We start from the raw sequence: 20971 nt of genomic DNA on the forward strand, positions 1-20971 counted from the left end.
AAATTGCTCCCACCCTGAAATCCAGCTGCTCTCGGGCCCCCTCCCCGCAACCGCCACACTGGAGCCCTCCTGCTGCTTCTGTGCCTCAAATAAACACAGATGTTCCCACCCCCCAAAAAAAATAATAATATATTTTACTTTTATATATTTTAAATTTTACATAACTGGTATACTGTATTGTTTTTCCAGTTTGTTTTATTATTGAACACTGTTTTTGAGATTTATCCATGTTGATATATGTATATCTAGTTCATTCATTTCAATGGCTTATGGTATTTTATATTACAAACCATAGTTCAATCATCTCCCCTACTGAGGGTAGTTAGGTGGTTTCCACTTTTTTGCAATAATAAACCTTCACTTATCCTTGTGCAATGTGTGAGCATTTCTCTAAGTCAGGCATGTAGCGGTGTTTGTTGAGTTGTAGGATATGTGCCTCTTCAAGTTTACTAGGTATTGACAGTCTGCTCTCCAAATGAGTTAAATCAGTTTATATTCCCGTTGGCATTTTATGAGGGAGATGCTGTTTTCCCACATTCTCACCAGCATTTACTGTAATCAAAGATACATGTTATTCTTTGCCAAACTGGGTGTGTAAATTCCCTGATTAGTAATGAGGTCGAATACCCTTTCTTATATTTATTGACCAATTTCCTTCTGAGAATTGCTAATTCATCTTCTTTGCCTATTTCTTGTATTTGGTTGTTTACCTTCTTTGTGTTGTTTGTAGAAACTTTTTCTTACTTTGAGTACCAATTCTTTGGTTTGGTTATATGTGCTACAATTCTTTGGTTTGGTTATATGTGCTATTTCACCAAGTTTTGGGTTTATCTTTTTACCTTGTTTATGAGTTTTTACCCATATAGAAGTTTATAATTTTAATGGCATTCAAATTTGTCAGTCTTTTAATATATGGCTTGTACTTTTGTGTTTTGTTTAAGAAATCTTTCCCTCCCCTGATTTCATAAGGATGTACTCCTATGTTTTTAATTCTAAATATTTTATGACTTGTTTGTCATATTTGGTCTTTAACTTATCTCAAGTTTATTTTTGGTTATGATGAGATGAAATGTTATAATTTTTTTTTCCTGTATGGTCTGTCAATATTCCCAGCACCATTTATAGGATAGTTTAGTTACCCTACACTGTGTTGTAATCCCATCCTTACATATTGCAGGTTCCAATGTACATCTATCATTTCCAGGAATATTTAGTCATATTGGTTGATTGTCTTACACCAACATTACACTGCTTTATTTTTAAATTTTTTTTAAACTTTTTATTTTATATTGGAGTCTTGTTGATTAACAATGTTGTGTTAGTTTCAGGTGTTCAGCAGAGTGATTCAGTTATATAGGTACATGTATCTATTCCTTTTCAAATTCTTTTCCCATTTAGGTTGATCAGCATCATTTTTCAGTAAAATTTCTTGACTTTTGTATGTTGATATTTAGATCATCTGCAGTTGCAGTAATGGCAGTTTTTCCTTGCCTTCTAACCCTGATACTTTTTTTTTTTTTTTTTTTTTTTTTTGCAGTACGCGGGCCTCTCACTGTTGTGGCCTCTCCCGTTGCAGAGCACGGGCTCTGGGCACACAGGCTCAGCGGCCATGGCTCACGGGCCCAGCCACTCCGTGGCATGTGGGATCCTCCCGGACCGGGGCACGAACCCGCGTCCCCTGTATCGGCAGGCGGACTCTCAACCACTGCGCCACCAGGGAAGCCCCCTGATATATTTTTGTGTCTTCTTTTTTTTTGTCTCCACCTCCAAAACAATGTTGAATAGAAATGGTGAGAGTAGACATTCTAGTCTTAGGCCTGACATTAAAGGCCACATAAAATCACCATTAGGAGGTGCACTATGGAGAAAACTGCTTGCTTCAATCCTAGTTCTCACTATGTGACATTGAGCAAAAGCCACTTAAACTCTCTGTTCCTCATCTTTGTCTTTATAAGAGGGAAATCATAATAGTGCCTATCTCACAGAGTTACTGTGAGGATTGAATGATGATATGTATGTATGATACACACACTGTATATATATGCAAATTAGAGCAGTACATGGCAAATATTGAATACTAAACAAATCCATGTGTTATTATCATTGATACGATTATTAGGTTTTTGGTAACTAGCCTGTGTCAGGTTTATCAGGTTAAAGACATTCCCTTTTATTATAGTTTTCTAGGAGTTTTTCTTCATAAATAGATGTCAGAACTATATGAAATAATTTTTAAAAATTTATTTATTTTAAATTATTTATTTTTGGCTCTGTTGGGTCTTCGTTGCTGTGCACGGGCTTTCTCTAGTTGTGGTGAGCCAGGGCCACTCTTTGTTGCAGTGTGCGGGCTTCTCATTGCGGCAGCTTCTCTTGTTGCGGAGCATGGTCTCTAGGCACGGGGGCTTCAGTAGTTGTGGCTTGTGGGCTCTAGAGCACAGACTCAATAGTTGTGGCGCACGGGCTTAGTTGCTCCACGGCATGTGGGATCTTCCTGGACCAGGGCTCAAACCCATGTGCCCTGCATTGGCAGGCGGATTCTTAACCACTGCGCCACGAGAGAAGTCCCCGAAATAATTTTTCTACATTTTTGAGATGCTCATTTTTTCCTGTTATTTGTGTTTTTTTCCATTTAAAGAAAATATTTAATTTTCAAAAAGTGTGTAAAGCTCCTTACATAGTCAAATGTTTTTTTTTAATAGGAGTATATAATTGCTTTACAATGTTGTGTTAGTTTCTGCTGTACAATGAAGTGAATCAGCTATATGTATACCTATATCCCCTCCCTCTTGAACCTCCCTCACCCTGCCATCCCATCCATCTAGGTCGTCACAGGGCACCAAGCTGAGCTCTCTGTGCTGTACAGCAGGTTCCCACTAGCTATCTATTTTACACATGGTAGTGTATTTATGTCAAACCTAATCTCCCAATTCGTCCCACCCTCCCCTTCCCCTCTGTGTCCACATGTCAGTTCTCTACATCTGTGTCTCTATTCCTGCCCTACAAATAGGTTCGTCTGTACCATTTTTCTAGATTCCACATATATGTGTTAATATACAATATTTGTTTTTTTCTTTCTGGCTTACTTCACTCTGTATGACAGACTCTGGGTCCATCCACATCTCTGCAAATGACCCAATTTCGTTCCTTTTTATGGCTGAGTAGTATTCCAACATGGTGAATAATATTAATATATCTTCCAAAGTTATTCCATCCTTGGACCCCAGGATTAACTCTACTGCTCACAATTTATTTTTTTAAATGTGTTGATAGATTCAATTTCCTAATACTTTATTTATAATTTTTGCCATGTGTGTTCCTAAATGATGTTTCGTATGCAGTTTTCCTTTTGCCTACCATCATTGCTAGTTAGAGCAACCTCATGATTTGAATTGGGAGTTTCCTTCTATTTCTGTTTTTTGGAACAAATGATATGAGATCTGGATTGTCTGTTCTTTGAGAGTTTATAAAGCTAACCTGTAAATCAGTGTGGACCTGAAGTTTTACTTGAGGTTTTTTTTTTTTCAAATCAAACAGTGGATTCAATTTATTTATTAGTTATAGTCTCTCAGGTTTTCTATTTCTTCTTGAGTCAGAATTGGTAAATTATATATTTCTGGAGGATTGCCCAATTTGTCTTATTTTGTGTTAATTGGTGTAATGTTTTTCTAAGTCCCTGTTGTAGTTAATCTTTTTATTTCTCATAGGACTGAGTTATGCTTTTGTCCTTTCTTCTTGTTTATTCTTGAAAGTTTATCCATTTTATTAATCTTTTGAAAAATTAAATTTTTGGCTTCCTTGATCATCTATAATGTTTGTTTTCTACTTTATTAATTTTTGCTCTTTGTATTTTCTTCTAATTTGGGGAAGTAATCAATTTTTTTATTTGAACGCATAGCTCATTAATATTTGATCTTTGTTTTTCTATAGAAATGTCCACTGATAAGTCTTATTAATAGTGTTATTCAAATATTCTATAACTTCACTTCTGTTTGGTGTGTCAAGTATTGATAGGTGTTATAAAATCTTCCAGTGCAATGGAGGATTTATCATTTTTTCATCATAATTCCATCAGTGTTTTCTCTGTGTATTTTGTTAGGGGCATACTATTTTAGAAGTATTAAATCTTCCTGGTGAATTATTCCTTTTATCAATAAGTAATGGTCCTCCTTATTACCAATAGTGAGTTTTGCTTTAAAGTATACTTAGTCTGGTATTACTGTAATTATACCAGCTTTCTTTTGGTTTGTATTGGTCTAGCTTTTTCCATTCTATTACTTTCACTTTTCTGTATCTTTTTTTTAAGCATGTATGTATTATTTATCTGAGTGTCTTTTAGCTGGCATGATTAGTTCATTTATATTTACTGTGATTACTAATATGTCTATAATTTCCGTCATCTTATTTTGTGCTTTCATCTTATCATGCTTTTTCTTTGCTTTTTGTTTTGTTTCCATGTCTTCCTTTCTCTTTTGTGTTTCCTTTATTCCATTTTCTTCCCCTTAAGACAGAGACTACATTTCCCTCCCTACCTTGCAGATGTGGCCATGTGACCCAGTTTTGCTGGGTAAGATGAAGCTGTTTCATAGAGCATCCCCGAAGGTGCCTTCAGACACGGGTGGACTCAGCTTCCATGTCCATTTTTGTTCCTTGTCCTACCCCTTTTACTTACCATGGTTGTGATGCCTTGAAAACAGGAAGGGTGAGAGCCACATCTTAAGAATGTGAAACAGAAAAGATAAAAGGATCTGGGACGTTAGTGACATAATGGAACTTCTTCAACAGCCTTTCTGGTCTCCCTTCAGAGACGCTGAGAAAAAGATAAACTTCTGTTTGTTAATAGAAGTTAATTGAGTTTTCCATTTTGTTCAGCTGTGAACCAATCTCCAAGTGATTACAGACCAACTATTTTGGGAGTTACCCTTATATATATATATATTTTTTTCTCCTTTCTTTCTCTCTTCCCTCCCTCCCTCCCTCCCTCCCTCCCTTCCTCCCTTCCTTCCTTCCTCCCTCCCTTCCTTCCTCCCTCCCTTCTTTCCTTCCTTCCTTCCTTCCTTCCTCCCTCTCTGTCTCTCCTTCTCTCTCTCTCTGCTGGTGTCCCTTAAAAGTTTAGCAAGTTTACTTTAACTTAACTCATAAAAATCTAACATATGTCAATATTTCTATCTGTCTCTTGAACATAAGGACCTTAGAATGTTTACATTCTAAGCCTCTACCTCATATGTAATTGTTGACTGCTGTTTTGATTTGCCTTGTTTTGACACCTCCTCTAAAGTTTGTTATTTAAAACATGTTTTATACAGTAGTAGTTGTTTATATTCGCCTATGTTTACTACCATTTCTTTCATCTTCATTGCTTCTGAAATTCTAGTCTTTCCTTCTAGGCAAATTTCTTTCTTCCTGAAGTATATCTTTAAGTATTTCAGGATCTCATCATGTAAGTCGGGTCCATATGTGGATAGGGCTCCTCAGGTGTAATGCCTTAAGTACAGCTCCTCAAGGATGGTTCCTTTAGATCTGAAGCCAGTGACAGGTTTTCTGTCCCCTCTCCCCCAACATATCATGGTGGGACAGGCATGAGAGAATCACTGTATACAATGCTCTTGAAACAGTGGGGAAATGATAGCTCCATGGGAGTCATTGGTCCATAGAAATTCTGAAATCCAGCAGGGCACAGGTTATTAGTTCTTGATTAGAGCTCAAAACGTATCACTAGACTCTATGGCTTTTGGCTTCCCCTCTGGACTCTTGATTCCCTCATCTGATTCATCTTTCCTTTTTGGCAAAAGGGAGCCCATGTTAGCAGGTGTAGTTTTCTCAGCCTACCTCCTGCCTGTAGGAGTTTGGGAGTCCAGAGTCATCTTTTCCTTTTGTACTACCTCTGAACCCTTTCAGTTCAAGCTGGCAGTCAGTGTTTCTGCTGACATAATTCTCTTAAAAATCTTATGTGTTGTCTGTTATTCTTATTGGGGTTCACTCCATTAGAAAAAACCACACCTACACATCTTTTTGCGATAAGCCCTTCTTTACTTTGCGTTTCTGTCCTTGACTCCTGAGTGACCATACCCTTATGCTTCTTGGAAGTGCTACAATATCACTGAATGGTTATTAACAAAGCATTTTCCAGCCACACTCTCAGCATCATCTTTATACCATGTTTTCCTGACACTGCTCTGGATTTGATCTTTGCCCGGGAGTCATTTCTTAACTTTAGCATTGCTTGCCATCCGAAGAGGCAGAGAAGGTTCAAAACCAGCAAATCCTGGCTCCTTTGTAAGAGACCTTCCTTCAGCTTATCTCTTTCTGCTCACATTTTACTTTAAGCAGCAAGAAGAAATCAGGCCACATGTTCAACAACACTCTGCTTGGAAATCTTCTTAGCCAAGTCACACACCCACCAGGAATATTTCGTACTTTCCATATTACACTAGGCAATAATATTGCTAAACTTTCTGCCACTACATAGCAAGGATTCCCTTTCCTCCAGTTTTCTTCCCCCTTTCTCCAGTTTTTTAATAATATTTTCCTCACTTTTCTTTAAGCCCTCACATGTAAAGCCTCCTCAGAGTCCATCAGACTTTTATGAACAGATATTATTTACTTATTATACTACTTATTGAAGGCTTTTCAGACTTTCACTAACACTCTCCTCAAGCTCATTCAAATCTCCACGTACGGGCTTCCCTGGTGGCACAGTGGTTGGGAGTCCGCCTGCTGATGCAGGGGATACGGGTTCGTGCCCCGGTCCGGGAAGATCCCACAGGCCACAGAGTGGCCGGGCCCGTGAGCCATGGCTGCTGAGCCTGTACGTCCGGAGCCTGTGCTCCGCAACAGGAGAGGCCACAACAGTGAGATGCCCGTGTACCGCACAAAAAAAAAAAAAAAAAAAAATCTCCACGTACTTTCCAATTTCAACGCCATTCCCACATTCTGGGTTTCCACCGTGGTACCACAACACTTGCAGGTACCTAAATCTTTATTGTCTATCGTTGTGTAACAAATTACCCCCAAACCCAAAGGCTTAAAACAATAATAAATGTTTATTAACTCAGAGAGTTGGGTCAGGAGTTTGGGAGCAGCTTACCCGAGCTGTTCTGATCCAGGGTCTCACATGATGTTGCCTGGGACCCCAGTCAACTGAAGGCTTGGTTGGAGCTGAAGAATCCAGTTCCATGATGGCTTACACACCTGGCTGATTCAGTTTCCTTCCCCATGGACCTCTCCATGGTGCTGCAGAGTAGTGTTAGGACATGGCAGTTGGGTTCTCCCAGAGTGAGTGATCCAAGACAGCAAGACAGAAGCCCCAAAGTCTTTTGTGACCTAGTCCTGGGGTATTTTTGCGATATCCTATTGGTTACACAGGTCAGCCCTAATTCAGTGTGGGCTGGGAACACACAGGGGCTTGAACCCAAGAGGAGAGAATCAGGAGCTCTCTTGGAGGCTGGCTGCCACATAATCCAACACGAAAAGAGCTGATTTTACTTTTCAAAATGGAGTTTGTTTTAACACTGTTTTCCTTATTTAATTTATTTATTTAATTTATTTATTTTTGGCTGCTTTGAGTCTTCGTTGCTGCGCGTGGGCCCTTCCTAGTTGTGGCGAGCGGGGGCCACTCTTCCCCGAGGTGCGGGTGCCTCTCATTGCAGTGGCCTCTCCTGCTGCAGAGCACAGGCTGTAGGTGCAGGCTCAGTAGTTGTGGCGCAGGGGCTCAGCCGCTCTGCAGCATGCGGGATCCTCCCAGACCAGGGATTGAACCCGTGTCTCCTGCATTGGCAGGTGGATTCTTAACCACTGCACCACCAGGGAAGTCCCTGTTTTCCTTATTTTAAAAGAAACAGATGTGAGAATTCCCTGGTGGTCCAGCGGTTAGGACTTGGGGCTCTCACTGCTGGGGCCCCGGGTTCCATCCCTGGTCTGGGGTGTAGATGTTGGTTACATAAAAAACACAAACAAGCAAAAAAAATTTTTTCTAAGGACCCCAATACCTATACACTTTGAAACGATCATGTTACATACTTAGGTGTATGTGTCCTTTTATAATTTTAAACTTAACATTTAAAAGACTTTATTGGTAGAGACTTTTTGTGTGTGTGTGTGTCTGCGTGGCTTGTGGGATCTTAGTTCCCCAGCCAGGGATTGAACCTGGGCCCTCAGCAGTGAAAGCACCGAGTTCTAACTGGACCACCAGGGACTTTCTAAAGTACATCTGAACATGCTTTGAGTATGCTTTCCTGGAATCTTAAAATGTTGAAACATCTACAATTATTTTAAGGAAATTTTATTGTACTAAGGGTTTTGTTTTGTTTTTCCAATAAACAAGCGCTGCTTTTTCCTCTTATCCTGCTGGTGAGTCAAGGGTTCTTCATAATATCTACCCTTTTAGGTTGAGTTTTTGAAGGGCTATTCCCCCCCCCCCCACAAGAAAACCTTTGGACTTTAGAAGTCCTTTGAATTGGAAGCACTTGGAATTTAGAAGCAAATAAAACCCTTAATGCCTCTAGAAAGCTGGACTAACCAGTTTTGGAGAGAAATCTTATATGGCCGGCTCTTCCAAGTTAGCACAATTAGAGCTTTTACATAAACATAGCCCACACCTTACATCCATTTTGAGATTGGAGATCCATCTACCTTTAGGATCACCGATCTGCCTGCTTCTGCAGGAAGCTGGATATTCTTGACAGCTCCATCCCACTTGCCCCAGAAGGAGTGTTCCAGGCTGGGAAGGAAGGTGGCGCCCAAATCTTGGACAGTTAGTTTGCTGTAGAGAGTGCACTCTCTCTGTTCTAAGAGAAGTTCTCCGGAAAAGCTAGATATAGTGGTGCTTTCAGAGGCAGAAGTGGAAAAATGAGCTTCAAGAGACTAAGAAAGTCCCCAGCTTTGGGACCACTGGAATCCACATGCATACTCCATTATAACCCCATTTTCCTTTCTCATAAAAAGAGGGAGCCTTCCTCCCTTCTTTCCTTCCTTCCTTCCTTTCATCCATTTATCCTAGATTTTAAAAAATTACATGGTAATATATTACGGAAAGATTACAAAATACAGATAAGCAAAAGGAAGAAAGTAAAAACCACCACCTGGATTTAATCACTGTTATAATTTGAATATGTATCCTTCCAAACATGTTTTATTATTTATTAGCCATTTCTTAGTTATTCAGAGAGCTGGGGTAAAAAAAAGCAAACAAAAACCCAACCCTGTTTTCTCCTACATTAAACACGTTTGGGTAGATCATAGTGTTGGTTGATTCTTTGTGGACTATTTCCTATTTTGGAAATAACTGAAAAGATAGGAAAAACAATAGTCAAAAGTTGACACAATTTTCATGAAATATGCCTCTATTTTTTTCTTCGCCTCTTTCTATTTTTTTTTTATTATGTAAAGATGGGAATGAAAGAAGGTAAAGAAGAAGGAAGGAAGTTTCATAGAGAAACAATGTATAACAATAAGAGAACAAAAGTCAATTAAAATCAAGAGATATTAATGTTTCACACCAATTTGGGGAAGGGGGGAGGGGTAGGAAAAAAACCGACATGGACCAGCATCTTTGCCCAGTCATGGAGATTGGGAGGATGAAGATGAGGATGACACTGAGACTAGTTAAGTGAGTTGTCTGGACTGGAATTTGACTCAGTCCATCGCTGTGTTGAACAGTGAGTACACCTAAAAGATTGTGATCTCAGGGCAAGGACAGCTGTTGGAAATACATGTCTCATAAATACATACCATTGGTCCCAAAGGCAGCTTGGTGAAAGCAGGAATGACTCAGCAAAAACATACCATTGGTCCCAAAGGCAGCTTGGTGAAAACAGGGATGACTCAGCAAAATCTAACATCACTCTCAGGGGGAAAATGCCCCAAAGCTTGTCTTACTGATAATGACCATAGTTTTTATGTGACTACACATGATGACTGTGTTGTTTTGTTGGCTTGTTTGAATTACAGTTCAAATTGCCTTAATATTTGGCACAAGAATATTAGACTATGTCTTCAATTTATGCGAAGGTAAATTTGACTTCCTTGAACGGCTCTCAGACGATTTGCTCCTGAGTATCCTTTCTTATCTGGATCTTGAAGACATTGCCAGGCTTTCTCAAACATCACGCAGGTTTGCAAAGGTAACAGTCAAATTATTTTGGGTCTGTATAGGATTTTCCTTGTGCTTCCTCAAAGTTGTTTAATTTTGTTTCAAGTTTTTTTTTTTTAATATAGAAGTGGTTTATTATTTGCATTTATTTCAGCAAGCTTTTGTTGAATACTTATTTTATGACAGGTACTGTCCTAGGCACAGAGGCAACAGAGTTGAAAAGACATTATTCTTGCCCTCAAGGAAATTATAGTCCAATAGGAGAGAGCCATACAGGTACAAATCATCACAATGTAGTGTGAGCAACTGAACAAGGGAACAAGGTACAAATCATCACAGTGTAGTGTGAGCAAGGTACTAAGACAGTACAAGGTGATTTCCTCTGCCTGGCTTCACAGAAGTGGGTTATTTTTTCTGTGTTTTTGGGGGAAAATAGGAGTTCATCAGGTGGTCTGGCTAGCTAGGGGCATTCCAGGTCAAAGGGGCATTCCAGGTCCAGGCAGAAACTCAGGCAGAGGCATGATGGCATAAAAGAAGGAAGGAGGTGATTACTCCCCAGCCATTTCCATTTCTTCCAGTAAAAGCCCTTTTCTGAATTACCTATCTCCCACTATGGGTGATTCTGAGGCACTGTTCGTTGTAGTGCCCTGTTTTTCCCCATGCCCCAAACTCACCAAATAGACTCTCTCACTTTGAATCCTCAGCAGAAGGACACAGGAATGGAAAACACAGTTAGTGCTGATTTCAACCAGTGTTAGGGCCTTGATGCAGCTATTATTAGTTCCTCTCCCTAGATCCTGAAAGATGCCTTGGTTCCTGCCCCTTCAGCTATTCCTTCAATTCTAGAGCCCTGTCGTGTCCTAAACACACACATACTATCCTTCCGTTTAATCCTTTTTGGCTTAAGTTAATCAGAGTTGGAGTTTGTTGCTTGCAACTGAAGAACCCTAACTCAGTATTTAGCTGTAATGTACCGGTGTTACCAACCAGGTAGTGTGAGCAATTCAACAAGGGAAGTGTGGACAAGGTACAAAGACTTGGTGGAAGGTACAGAGGTACAAGGTAGAAGGTCTTGGCCTTCCCCAATCAACAGAAATTGACTAGAGGCCAGACAAGAAATTCAGTCAAGGCTTTATTGGGGCCCCTGCTGCAGCACGGGGTAGCGAGAACAAACAACAGTTTCCCTTGTTTGCTTGCTCCCTGAGTGGGGGGCAAGCTTGTTCCTTACATGGGGTGAGGGTAGGGGTGTGTCCAGGGGTCGGGCTGGAGGGGTGGCTTAGGTGTTTTGCCCACCCCTTAGGTAGTGTTGTGTGCAGGGGGCATTCGCAGTACCCTGGTTTTGCTCCCGGCCCTTCAAAAGTGGCAGTTGGGATTTTTTTGGTCTCTTTGTATTTTTTGTCCACAATTTGTCCCAGCTGCACATGCATGCAGTTATTTTTAGTCCCATACCGTTTCTTTGTATTGGGTTACTCAAGGAGAGGTGTGTCCAGGTGTAAGCATTGCAGCACTGTAGCAAAGGGTCCCAGCTCCAGCAAGGGGTCCCAGGTTCTAGCCTGTCTCACCAGGGCAACGTCCATTTATACAAGAACCTGCAGCATCTCCCAAGATGATTCAGATCATAATCTTATTATCTAAAAAGTCAACATTTTTTTCACAGTAATGCAAAAAAATTCCTTGATTTTTTTCTTTTTTCTGTGGTACGCGGGCCTCTCACTGTTCTGGCCTCTGCCGTTGCGGAGCACAGGCTCCGGACGCGCAGGCTCAGCGGCCATGGCTCACGGGCCCAGCCGCTCCGCGGCATGCGGGATCTTCCTGGACCGGGGCACGAACCCGTGTCCCCTGCATCGGCAGGCGGACTCTCAACCATTGCGCCACCAGGGAAGCCCTCCTTGCTTTTTATATATTAATTTTAAGTTTACAATCTGTATTACTTAATATACCCCTTTTGAGTATAAAAACATGTATACTTGATTTTCCCCCCTAAACTGGAGGGCCAGAAACAAGTATTATGTATATCTTTGTACTGTATTTTTTTGCCCTTTAAAAAAAAGTATTAAAGTTAAGATTTTGTACTTGCTGCTGCTAAGAAGCTGATTATTCATGCTTTAAATGAAGGAAGATTTTTGTTTGTTTGCTGTTTGGTTTTTTGTTTTTTAATTGATGTGTAATTGGTCAGCAATACTCTGTTAGTTCCAGGTGCATAGTATGATGATTTGCTATTTCTATATGTTACAAAATGATCATCACTGAAGGGGAGTTTTAAGTGAATAAAATATAGTAGTGGGAATGTATTAAAAGCTTCTGCCAGGGCCTGGGTTTGTCCTGAGAATAAATGTAAGGATTCCATAGGAAATGGCGGCTACTGCAGTGTCTTGTGAAATTGATTCCTTACTTGGAGATTCCTTACTTGGAGCAACTGGCTTCCCTCCGGGTTTTGCTCATTTCCACTTTCTATTCCTCTCCCTCTCAATGCCCTGCCATTATGTTAGTGCAATCTTGAAAATAGTCTCCATAATTTACCCGGCACTCTAAAGTAAGGCTTTTCTAGGTTGCTGATTTCAGCCCTCAGAATCCTCGCAGAGCAGAATTATTCAAAGATGGAATATGATCCAAGGCTGCTGCTTTTTTCTTTCTGTGTAATATTAACCATTCATTTCTGTTGTTAGTCTGAATATTATATGTTCCATTTACGTGTTTTTCCCTTCATTTATAAACCACTTTCATTTACTGTTTTGCCCCCTCAGTTATTAAATTATTTTATTAAGGAAGAGTCTTCTATTTCAAACTTTTGGGGGCACATTTATTAGCAAATTAATTGTATCCCTGTCCCACTTTTTCCTGTGGTCCCAGGGAGGGAGGTTTCCTTCCTGTTCAAGACCAGTGCCACCTGCCACCCAGCTCCAAGTTCCAACCCAAAGGATTTCAGGTTGTCACTTACCTCCTTTCTCTTCTGTGTGGTTGTTGTTATATATTTTTTACTTTTTATTTATAAATAATTTTAGATTTATAAAAGTGTTGTAAAGATAATACAGAGAGTTTGCATATACCCTTCCCCTAATGCTAACATCTTACATAACCTGAGACTTTTTTTTTTTTTTTTTGTGGTACGCAGCCCTCTCGCTGTTGTGGCCTCTCCTGTTGCGGAGCACAGGCTCCGGATGCACAGGCTCAGCGGCCATGGCTCACAGGCCCAGCCGCTCCGCGGCATGTGGGATCCTCCCGGACCAGGGCACGAACCCGCGTCCCCTGCATCGGCAGGTGGACTCTCAACCACTGCGCCACCAGGGAAGCCCAACCTGGGACATTTTATCAAAACTCAACAGTTAATGTTGCTACAATAATATTAACTAAAACACAGACTTGATTTGTATTTCATCAGTTTTTCCACTAATATCCTTTTGGTCTTTCAGGATCCAATCTGGGAAACTACGTTACATTTAGTGCCTATTTCTAAAGGTCTCTTTCAATTGGTTTTTCCTCTCGGTACATTGACTTTTCTTAAATTAGTCTCATCCTTCAAAGAACAAAAACTCTCAACTCTATTCTTATTCAATCTCTTTCCTTCCCTGTTTGTGAAAATAAGGGTTTACCTAGCAGTTCACACTCAGCAAACCAGCACCATTCATCCTACTGAGATTTTATAATCTGTGATAAAATGGGAACAGTATGGGTGATGTGAAGAGTTTGTCATCAAGCAAAATTCATTCCATTTAAATGAAGATTCTTCAACAGAGGTTAGGCCTTCCTATTTGGGGGAGATTTAAAATGTCCCTTTTTTAAAATAAAATAGTGGTATTAAAATGTGATAATTTTAACAAATTCTCCTTACTTGGCAAATTAAAAAGTCAGCAGTCTTATTTTGGTTCTTAATTGTTGTTTTGTTTGATATCTAAAAATTTTGCTGGTCTTACAACATCCAAAATTCTGGGAGCCACTGGCCTTTTGTCTGCTTACCCTTCATCTCTCATTTCCCCTCTCTGCATGCCTCCTAAATATCTCTGGCCTCATTCACAGTAACCTCTTGGTTGTCACATCCAAAGGGCAAGAGGCCTTCCATGTCCTGACCCATCTCTGCTTCCAGAATTCTCTGGCGGGTCCCTTCATGGCTGCCCTTTCACTGCTTCATTGGTAGCTCTTCCAGGCAGGCTGAACGTCGCCTTTCTAAAATGCACTCTGGTCATATCACTGCCCTGCTCAGTGACACTTAGTGATGTCCTATCATTTTCAGAATGAGATCCAAAGTCTTAGCTGGCACTTCAGGCCGTGGTGCCCTGGCCCCAGCTTCTGCCCCCAGCCCCAGCCAGGTAGACTGCGTGCAGCTGTCCCATGTGCTGGGCTCTCTGGGCCCCTTGGCCTTTGCTTATGCTGTCCCCTTTCAGAGGAATGGCTTCCCTTGTGACCCATCACTCTTAACTCCTGAACGCTTCTCATTTGGGCTTTGTGCTATATCCATTTTGTTTATATTTTTGAAAAAGAAAATCGATTTGCATTACAATAACCAGGTTGAAAATTGAAAAATATTGTATGTCTTTTAATGTGTAGTAAAAAGTAATTCTCCCTCCCATTCTTTTTATTATTATTATTTATTTATTTATTTTGGCTGCACCAGGTCTTAGTTGCAGCATGCGGGATATTTAGTTGTTGCGGCATGCAAACTCTTAGTTGCAGCATGCATGTGGGATCTAGTTCCCTGACCAGGGATCAAATCCAGGCCCCCTGCATTGGGAGCACGGTGTCTTAGCCACTGGACCACCAGGGAAGTCCCTCCCTCTCACTCTTGATCCTCATTCCTCTAATTCTCATCTCCAGCAGCAATTATATTACCAGTGTCTCATATGTCCTTCCAGAGAGAGTCTATGCACATATAAGTGTGTGCGTGAAGTGTGAGCTTATATACATGTACACATACCCTTTTAAAAAGCATATGGTAGGGCTTCCCTGGTGGCGCAGTGGTTGAGAGTCCACCTGCCGATGCAGGGGACACGGGTTCGTGCCCCGGTCCGGGAAGATCCCACATGCCACGGAGCGGCTGGGCCCGTGAGCCATGGCCTCTGGGCCTGCGCGTCCGGAGCGTGTGCTCCGCAACGGGAGAGGCCACAGCAGTGAGAGGCCCGCATACCGCAAAAAAAAAAAAAAAAAAAAAAAGCATATGGTAGCATATTATATATTGTTCTTTGTCCGTTTTCTTCCTACTTCACAACATATTTTAGACACTCTTTTATGTCAGTACATATAAATCTTCAGTTTAGAAAAGTGCCCTAAGTTGTTATTATATGGACAAATAATAATTTTTTAAACTAGATCCTTACTGATAGACACTTAGGTTGTTTCCCCTCTGCTATTTGTAAATAACGCCCCACACTATGGCTAGACTGGACTCCGCAGAAGTGGGTCTGCCCTGGAAGCGTAAAGACACATGAGAGACACAGAGGGTGTAGGGACTCTGGGTGGACGGGGGCCTTAGCCTGGGAGAGCCCGTGGTGCTAGCCCACACCCAAGGATGGAAGTTTCCACTTATCAAACTTAATGCCACCAACAATCAGGGCCATCTGGCTGCCTGCCCTTGCTCTGATTCCGTGTTGACCAAGCCGTGGAGGCTCCAGGGATGAGCATCTGAAGGTCTCGTGGGTGGATGATTATATTTCTCAGGGTAAAGAGGCAGCCTCTGGGAGCTTGGCTAATATAAGCACACCCTTGAAAGGTGGGTCCCACATCACAGTATACCAGAAAGCCACACCGAGGGCCAGCCCTGGGCTTGCAGTGAGCTCACTAAGGTAAGGCTGCCACATAGACCCTTCCTGGGGAATGCTGAGGTCCAGAAGGGGGAGGGACGATCATGACTAGCAAATAAACATATTCATCTTGGTAGTGACTCAGGAACAGGCCCACGGAGGAAGAAAATCTCTCCTCTGTCACATTTTGGCCTACAGAGAAACAAATTTTTCCTTATGTTCCCAAATTCCCTATGACTGTGATCCCCAAGTCTGGCCACGTAGGTACGGCACCCAGGGAGCAGGTGAAAACAGGCCAGGCCCCGAGTCGGATTGGGTAGGTCTTGGTGGACCCAGCGTCTGCATTGTCTTGCAACCCGATTCTAAGCGTCCAGGCCAAGAATTTGACCATTTGATATTAAAATTGTACAGACAAATATCTCATGAGACTCTGAAAGGCTGGAAGCTTGGGATGGGGGCGGGGCTGTTGTTTTTCCATCTCCACTTGTGTACAGGCAGTGTGGGTGTTTAAATCAGCTTGAGACCAGAGACCTGGGTTCTGTTCTTTGCTCAGCTACTCTGCACCATGAGCCTTGGGCAGTCACACCCTTATCCCCTCTAAGCCTTAATTTCCACATTTATAAAAGGAAAGTTTTTAAATAGATAAACCCTAGGATCCCTTTCAACTTGAATGTAGTTTATGTGTGTTAAGTTCATGCACCACCTCCAGGGGGAGCTAAATCCACGATTGGCTATGTTTGGATCAAAGCAGCTGGAACCATAGGATGGGTACTTTGTGTTTTGCAACCTGGCATCTATCAAGCAAAAGAGCCCCAGGGTTTGGGAGTCCTAGATGGGGGTATTTTGTAAACCAACTTATAATACAAAACAAAACTGAATATTTTCATTGTAAAATATAAGTCATAAATGAAGTTACACTGGTGGAAATTTCAGCTCTCTTCTAAGAATTCCTTCCTTTCCTCCAAAACCTCATCATTTTCTTCCATAATCTGTTATATAAGATACACTGATATCCTGAAATGTATTGTGCTGGGAAAGGGGTAGTCACCTATACTAGTGTTACAGAGTTCAGAGTTTTAAAAGGAGGTTCAGATCTGTTTTACTTATTTATTTATTTTTAATTATTTTATTTTATTTTATCGCTTTCTTGGCCACGTGGCATGGCATGCCGGATCTTAGTTCCCTGACAACGGATCGAACCCATGCCCCCTGCATTGAGAGCATGGAGTCTTAACACTGGACTGCCAGGGAAGTCCTGTTTTATTTTTTAATATTAAGATATTTTCTAAGAGTTTTCCTTTCTTGTTTATATTTAGAATATGTTGTAATCCGAGTAGAGAAGCTGGACCTTGAAGGACTGTTGAAGATGGAATAAGATAATGAAGGACCTGCCTAACATCAAAATGTTTGGGGGGCTGTCATTATCAGAAGATTCAGCATTGCTGAATGTGAATATAATAGTTTTTGCTTTTGATATTTACACAGAAAGGATCTTAAACGATTATGCTTGATTATACTATTAATTTCTGTTTGAAATTCACTCTTTTCCCTTATTGGAATACATTTAGAGTAACATGAAGTATGAAAGTAACTACCACTGGCTGCTTTCTGCTCGAAAGTGAGTGTAATGGTGTCATGAAATAGAGATAACGCTTACATGTTTTTCGCCTCCCCCAGAAAGAAGTCAGAACACGTGGGAGCAAAGTAGGACAGTGCCAAGGCCAGGCCAGGGGTGGTGGGAATGGGATGCTTGGCTGTCTGGAATTGTGGGCAGGGTGGATAGTGGGCAGCTGGGTGTGGCCTGGTGGGCTGAAGTGATGGTCCACAGTGGGGGACATCAGTTAGGGGCACAGTCAGGTCACTTTTAGACAGCTGTCACGTGGTGGCGGGGTTGTCCCAATCCTGGTGCTGGGGGGTGCTCCCTAGACTCCCAACTGTGGCAACTGAACTGGCCTCCCAGTGGCTAAGTGCCTATGGGGCCTTTCTGTCTGGTGTCTCCTCAGAAATGGGTGAGGTAGCATCTATTCTGTCTCCCCTTCCTGCCCATTGATTACATCTTTTCCATGTGCTTTATATATGTTATTCCTAATCCTCACAGCACTAAAAGTTTAGTATCATTTCCATATAATCATAATAAGTTCCATTTATTGAATATCTACTACGTGCTAAGCGCTGAATGTACGTCATCCAGTGCAATCCTCAAACAGTGCCATACGATGGATGAGTAGAGACTCTCTTGTCCTGATTTTCAAGGAGGGAACAGAGGCTCCGGTAAAGCACACACATGGTGAACAGTGGAGCCAGGTGCTGTGCCCAGGCAGCCTTACTCCATGGCTGGTGTGCTTGAATCAGTTTATTCTCCTACTCAGATGACTAAAGGCAAGATCAGATGTGGAGACCAGGCTCGGAGCAATAAGTAGCATGTCCAGGATGACTTAATTACTAAGTGGCAGGGCCAGCGTTCAAATCAGCTGGTCCCTGAAGAACATGAGGAACAGGTTCTGTCTTTCACAAGATGGAGTTAAGTATGGGAATGTGTTTTTTCCCTCAGGTAGACTGAAGCTACAGCAGGTAGGTCCCACAATGATATTTTCAAAGCCATGAAAATATTTTCTTCCTCAGGCCACATGGAAGCATCCCATGAGCAGTAAGGCAGAAAAGGTCCTGCCCCCTCAGGACATGTCAGTCTTCATTATCCTTATCTATATAATTGTGGTCGCTCAGATTCCTTTTTCATATATCTTTTAAATATTTGTCTATGAGTCATTTCTTTTTTTTTTTTTTTTTACAAATTTATTTATTTATGTATTTTTGGCTGCATTGGGTCTCTGTTGCTGCGCACGGGGTTTTCTCTAGTTGTGGCTAGCAGGGGCTGCTCTTCGTTGCGGTGCGTGGGCTTCTCATTGCAGTGGCTTCTCTTGTTGCAGAGCACGGCTCTAGGTGCACAGGCTTCAGTAGTTGTGGCTCCAGGGCTCTAGAGCGCAGGCTCAGTAGTTGTGGCGCACGGCCTTAGTTGCTCCACGGCATGTGGGATCTTCCCAGCCCAGGGCTCGAACCCATGTCCCCTGCATGGGCAGGTGGATTCTCAACCACTGCACCACCAGGGAAACCTGTGAGTCACTTCTAATGAACCAAGTTTGCAACCATGAAATTTAAACTAACAGAAGGGATAAAGTCAGAAGATGTCTTGAGTCTATACCAGCTTATCATTTCACTGATGGAATTCCATAAAGGTGATTTCATTCTGAACGAGTTGCACTACAAGAAGGACCCCATCATTATCTTGTGGAGGATTCAAAGGTTGTAGTCATCCTTAAGTTGCAATTACATATCAAATACTAGAAAAATTCAAAAGCCTTCCATAATAACTATATTAGGATAGACCAAGTTAGAAATTGTGACTTGGGATCACAAACCACCCTAAAACAACAGTGGCTTAGGACAACAATATCTGTTTGTTTCATTCATGATTCATACTCATTGTGGGCTGATAGGAGGCTCTGCTGCACAATGTCTTTCAGCAACTCAGGCTATTAGAGACTCCAGCGTCTTGTAACTGAACCATCTGAAGCATGAGGTGTCCTTAGTCACTGCGGCAGGGAAGAGACAGCTGAGGCTCATGCACTCTGTTTTGATACAGCATTTCTACTCATAGTCCTTTGGCCAGAATGAATTACATGGCCCCACGTAACTGCGTGGCACAGGGAGATGTGGGAGAAGAGAGGGAATACTTGGTTAGCGTCACGATCTCTGCCACAAACTGGAAATCCTGAACAAAGCAGTGTGTACGTTAAGTTTCATATATATGAAGATAGTATCATAATAGTATTTTTTCTCAAATACAGTTACCTGCTTTAACATCTTCCATACTAGAAAAAAGAGACCTTAATTTTTCATTTCTCCTCTTTTCTGTGTTTCTTGGGACTGTTTTCTGAACATGTGTCTGGCTTTAGAAACCAACTCAGAACCAAAGACTACACTATGCTTATAAAATAAAGAACTGAGTTTCTTTCTCTCTTTCATCCTCTGAGTGTCTATTTTACACCCTCTTCTCTCTCCGCAAGTCTCTGTATCCCACCTTCTTCCTCACTCTTAACTGATGCTGAGTCTTCTTATTTCAGTGAGAAACTAGAAGCAGTCATAAGAGAATGGCCTCCTCGGCCACTCACCAGTCCTGCTGCTGCCTCGTTCTGCTTTACTTCCTGCTGCAGGTGATAAATTCTCCCTGTTATCATCCATGGCCACACCTCCACTTGTGGCTTTCACTCCCCTCACCTATCACCTATTCAACAACTTGGCTCAGCAGTTATCCCCCTTCACCATGCATCACTGCATCATTAATTTTACCCCTCTACTGGATCATTTCCATCAGCACATAAACATACATTTTAAAAAAATTGCCTTGACCTCACTCCCCACTCTGCTCTTAAAGCAAAATTCCTCAAGCATTCTCTGTACCTGCTATTTCTACTTCCTCTCCTGTTCTTTCTTGGACTCACTCTAGCCAGGCATCCATCCCCACTAAGCCACTGAAACTGCTCTTGTCAAGGTTGCTATTGTCCATCACCTTGTAAAATACACCAGTTTTTTTTTTTTGAAAGATTTTTTTTTTGATGTGGACCACTTTTATAGTCTTTATTGAATTTGTTATAACATTGCTTCTGTTTTTTATGTTTTGGTTTTTTGGTTGCGAGGCACATGGGATCTTAGCTCCCTGACCAGGCATCGAACTTGCACCCCCTGCATTGGAAGGTGAAGTTTTAACCACTGGCCTGCCAGGGAAGTCCCACCAGTCAGTTTTTAATTCCCATCTTATTTGACTTTTCAGCAGCATTTACACATTTCATTATTCTCCAGGTTTTCTTTGCTCTTCTCAGTCTCCCTGGCTGAAAACTTTATGCCCTGACTGCTTAATGCTGAATGTCCTAGAGCACTTCCTTGGGCCATTTTCTCTATCTACAGTCACACTGAGATGATAGCTTTAAATACTATTTACATGCAGCTAATTTTCAAACATACGTTTCCAGCCCTGAGTTGCCCTCTTGAACTCCTAACTTCTATATCTCATTGCATGCTCAATGCTGCCTCCTAGATCTAGCAGTATAGACATCTCAAATTTAACACGTCCAAACCAGACCTCTGCATTTCCCTA

The 20971-nt window shown here is 41.6% G+C and overlaps 1 protein-coding gene across 1 annotated transcript in view; it reads left to right on the top strand.

Moving 5' to 3' along the window:
- Nucleotides 1-20971, top strand: part of FBXO36 (F-box protein 36) — a 97620-nt gene that overhangs the window by 68608 nt on the left and 8041 nt on the right. Inside the window, exon 3 of the mRNA XM_007453266.1 lies at nt 9946-10118. Within this exon, the coding sequence (XP_007453328.1) occupies nt 9946-10118 (173 nt within the window). The remainder of the gene's footprint in view (nt 1-9945; nt 10119-20971) is intronic.

Source organism: Lipotes vexillifer, unplaced genomic scaffold (genome assembly GCF_000442215.2).
Source record: "Lipotes vexillifer unplaced genomic scaffold, Lipotes_vexillifer_v1.1 scaffold471, whole genome shotgun sequence".
NCBI classification, from domain to species: Eukaryota; Metazoa; Chordata; class Mammalia; order Artiodactyla; family Lipotidae; genus Lipotes; species Lipotes vexillifer.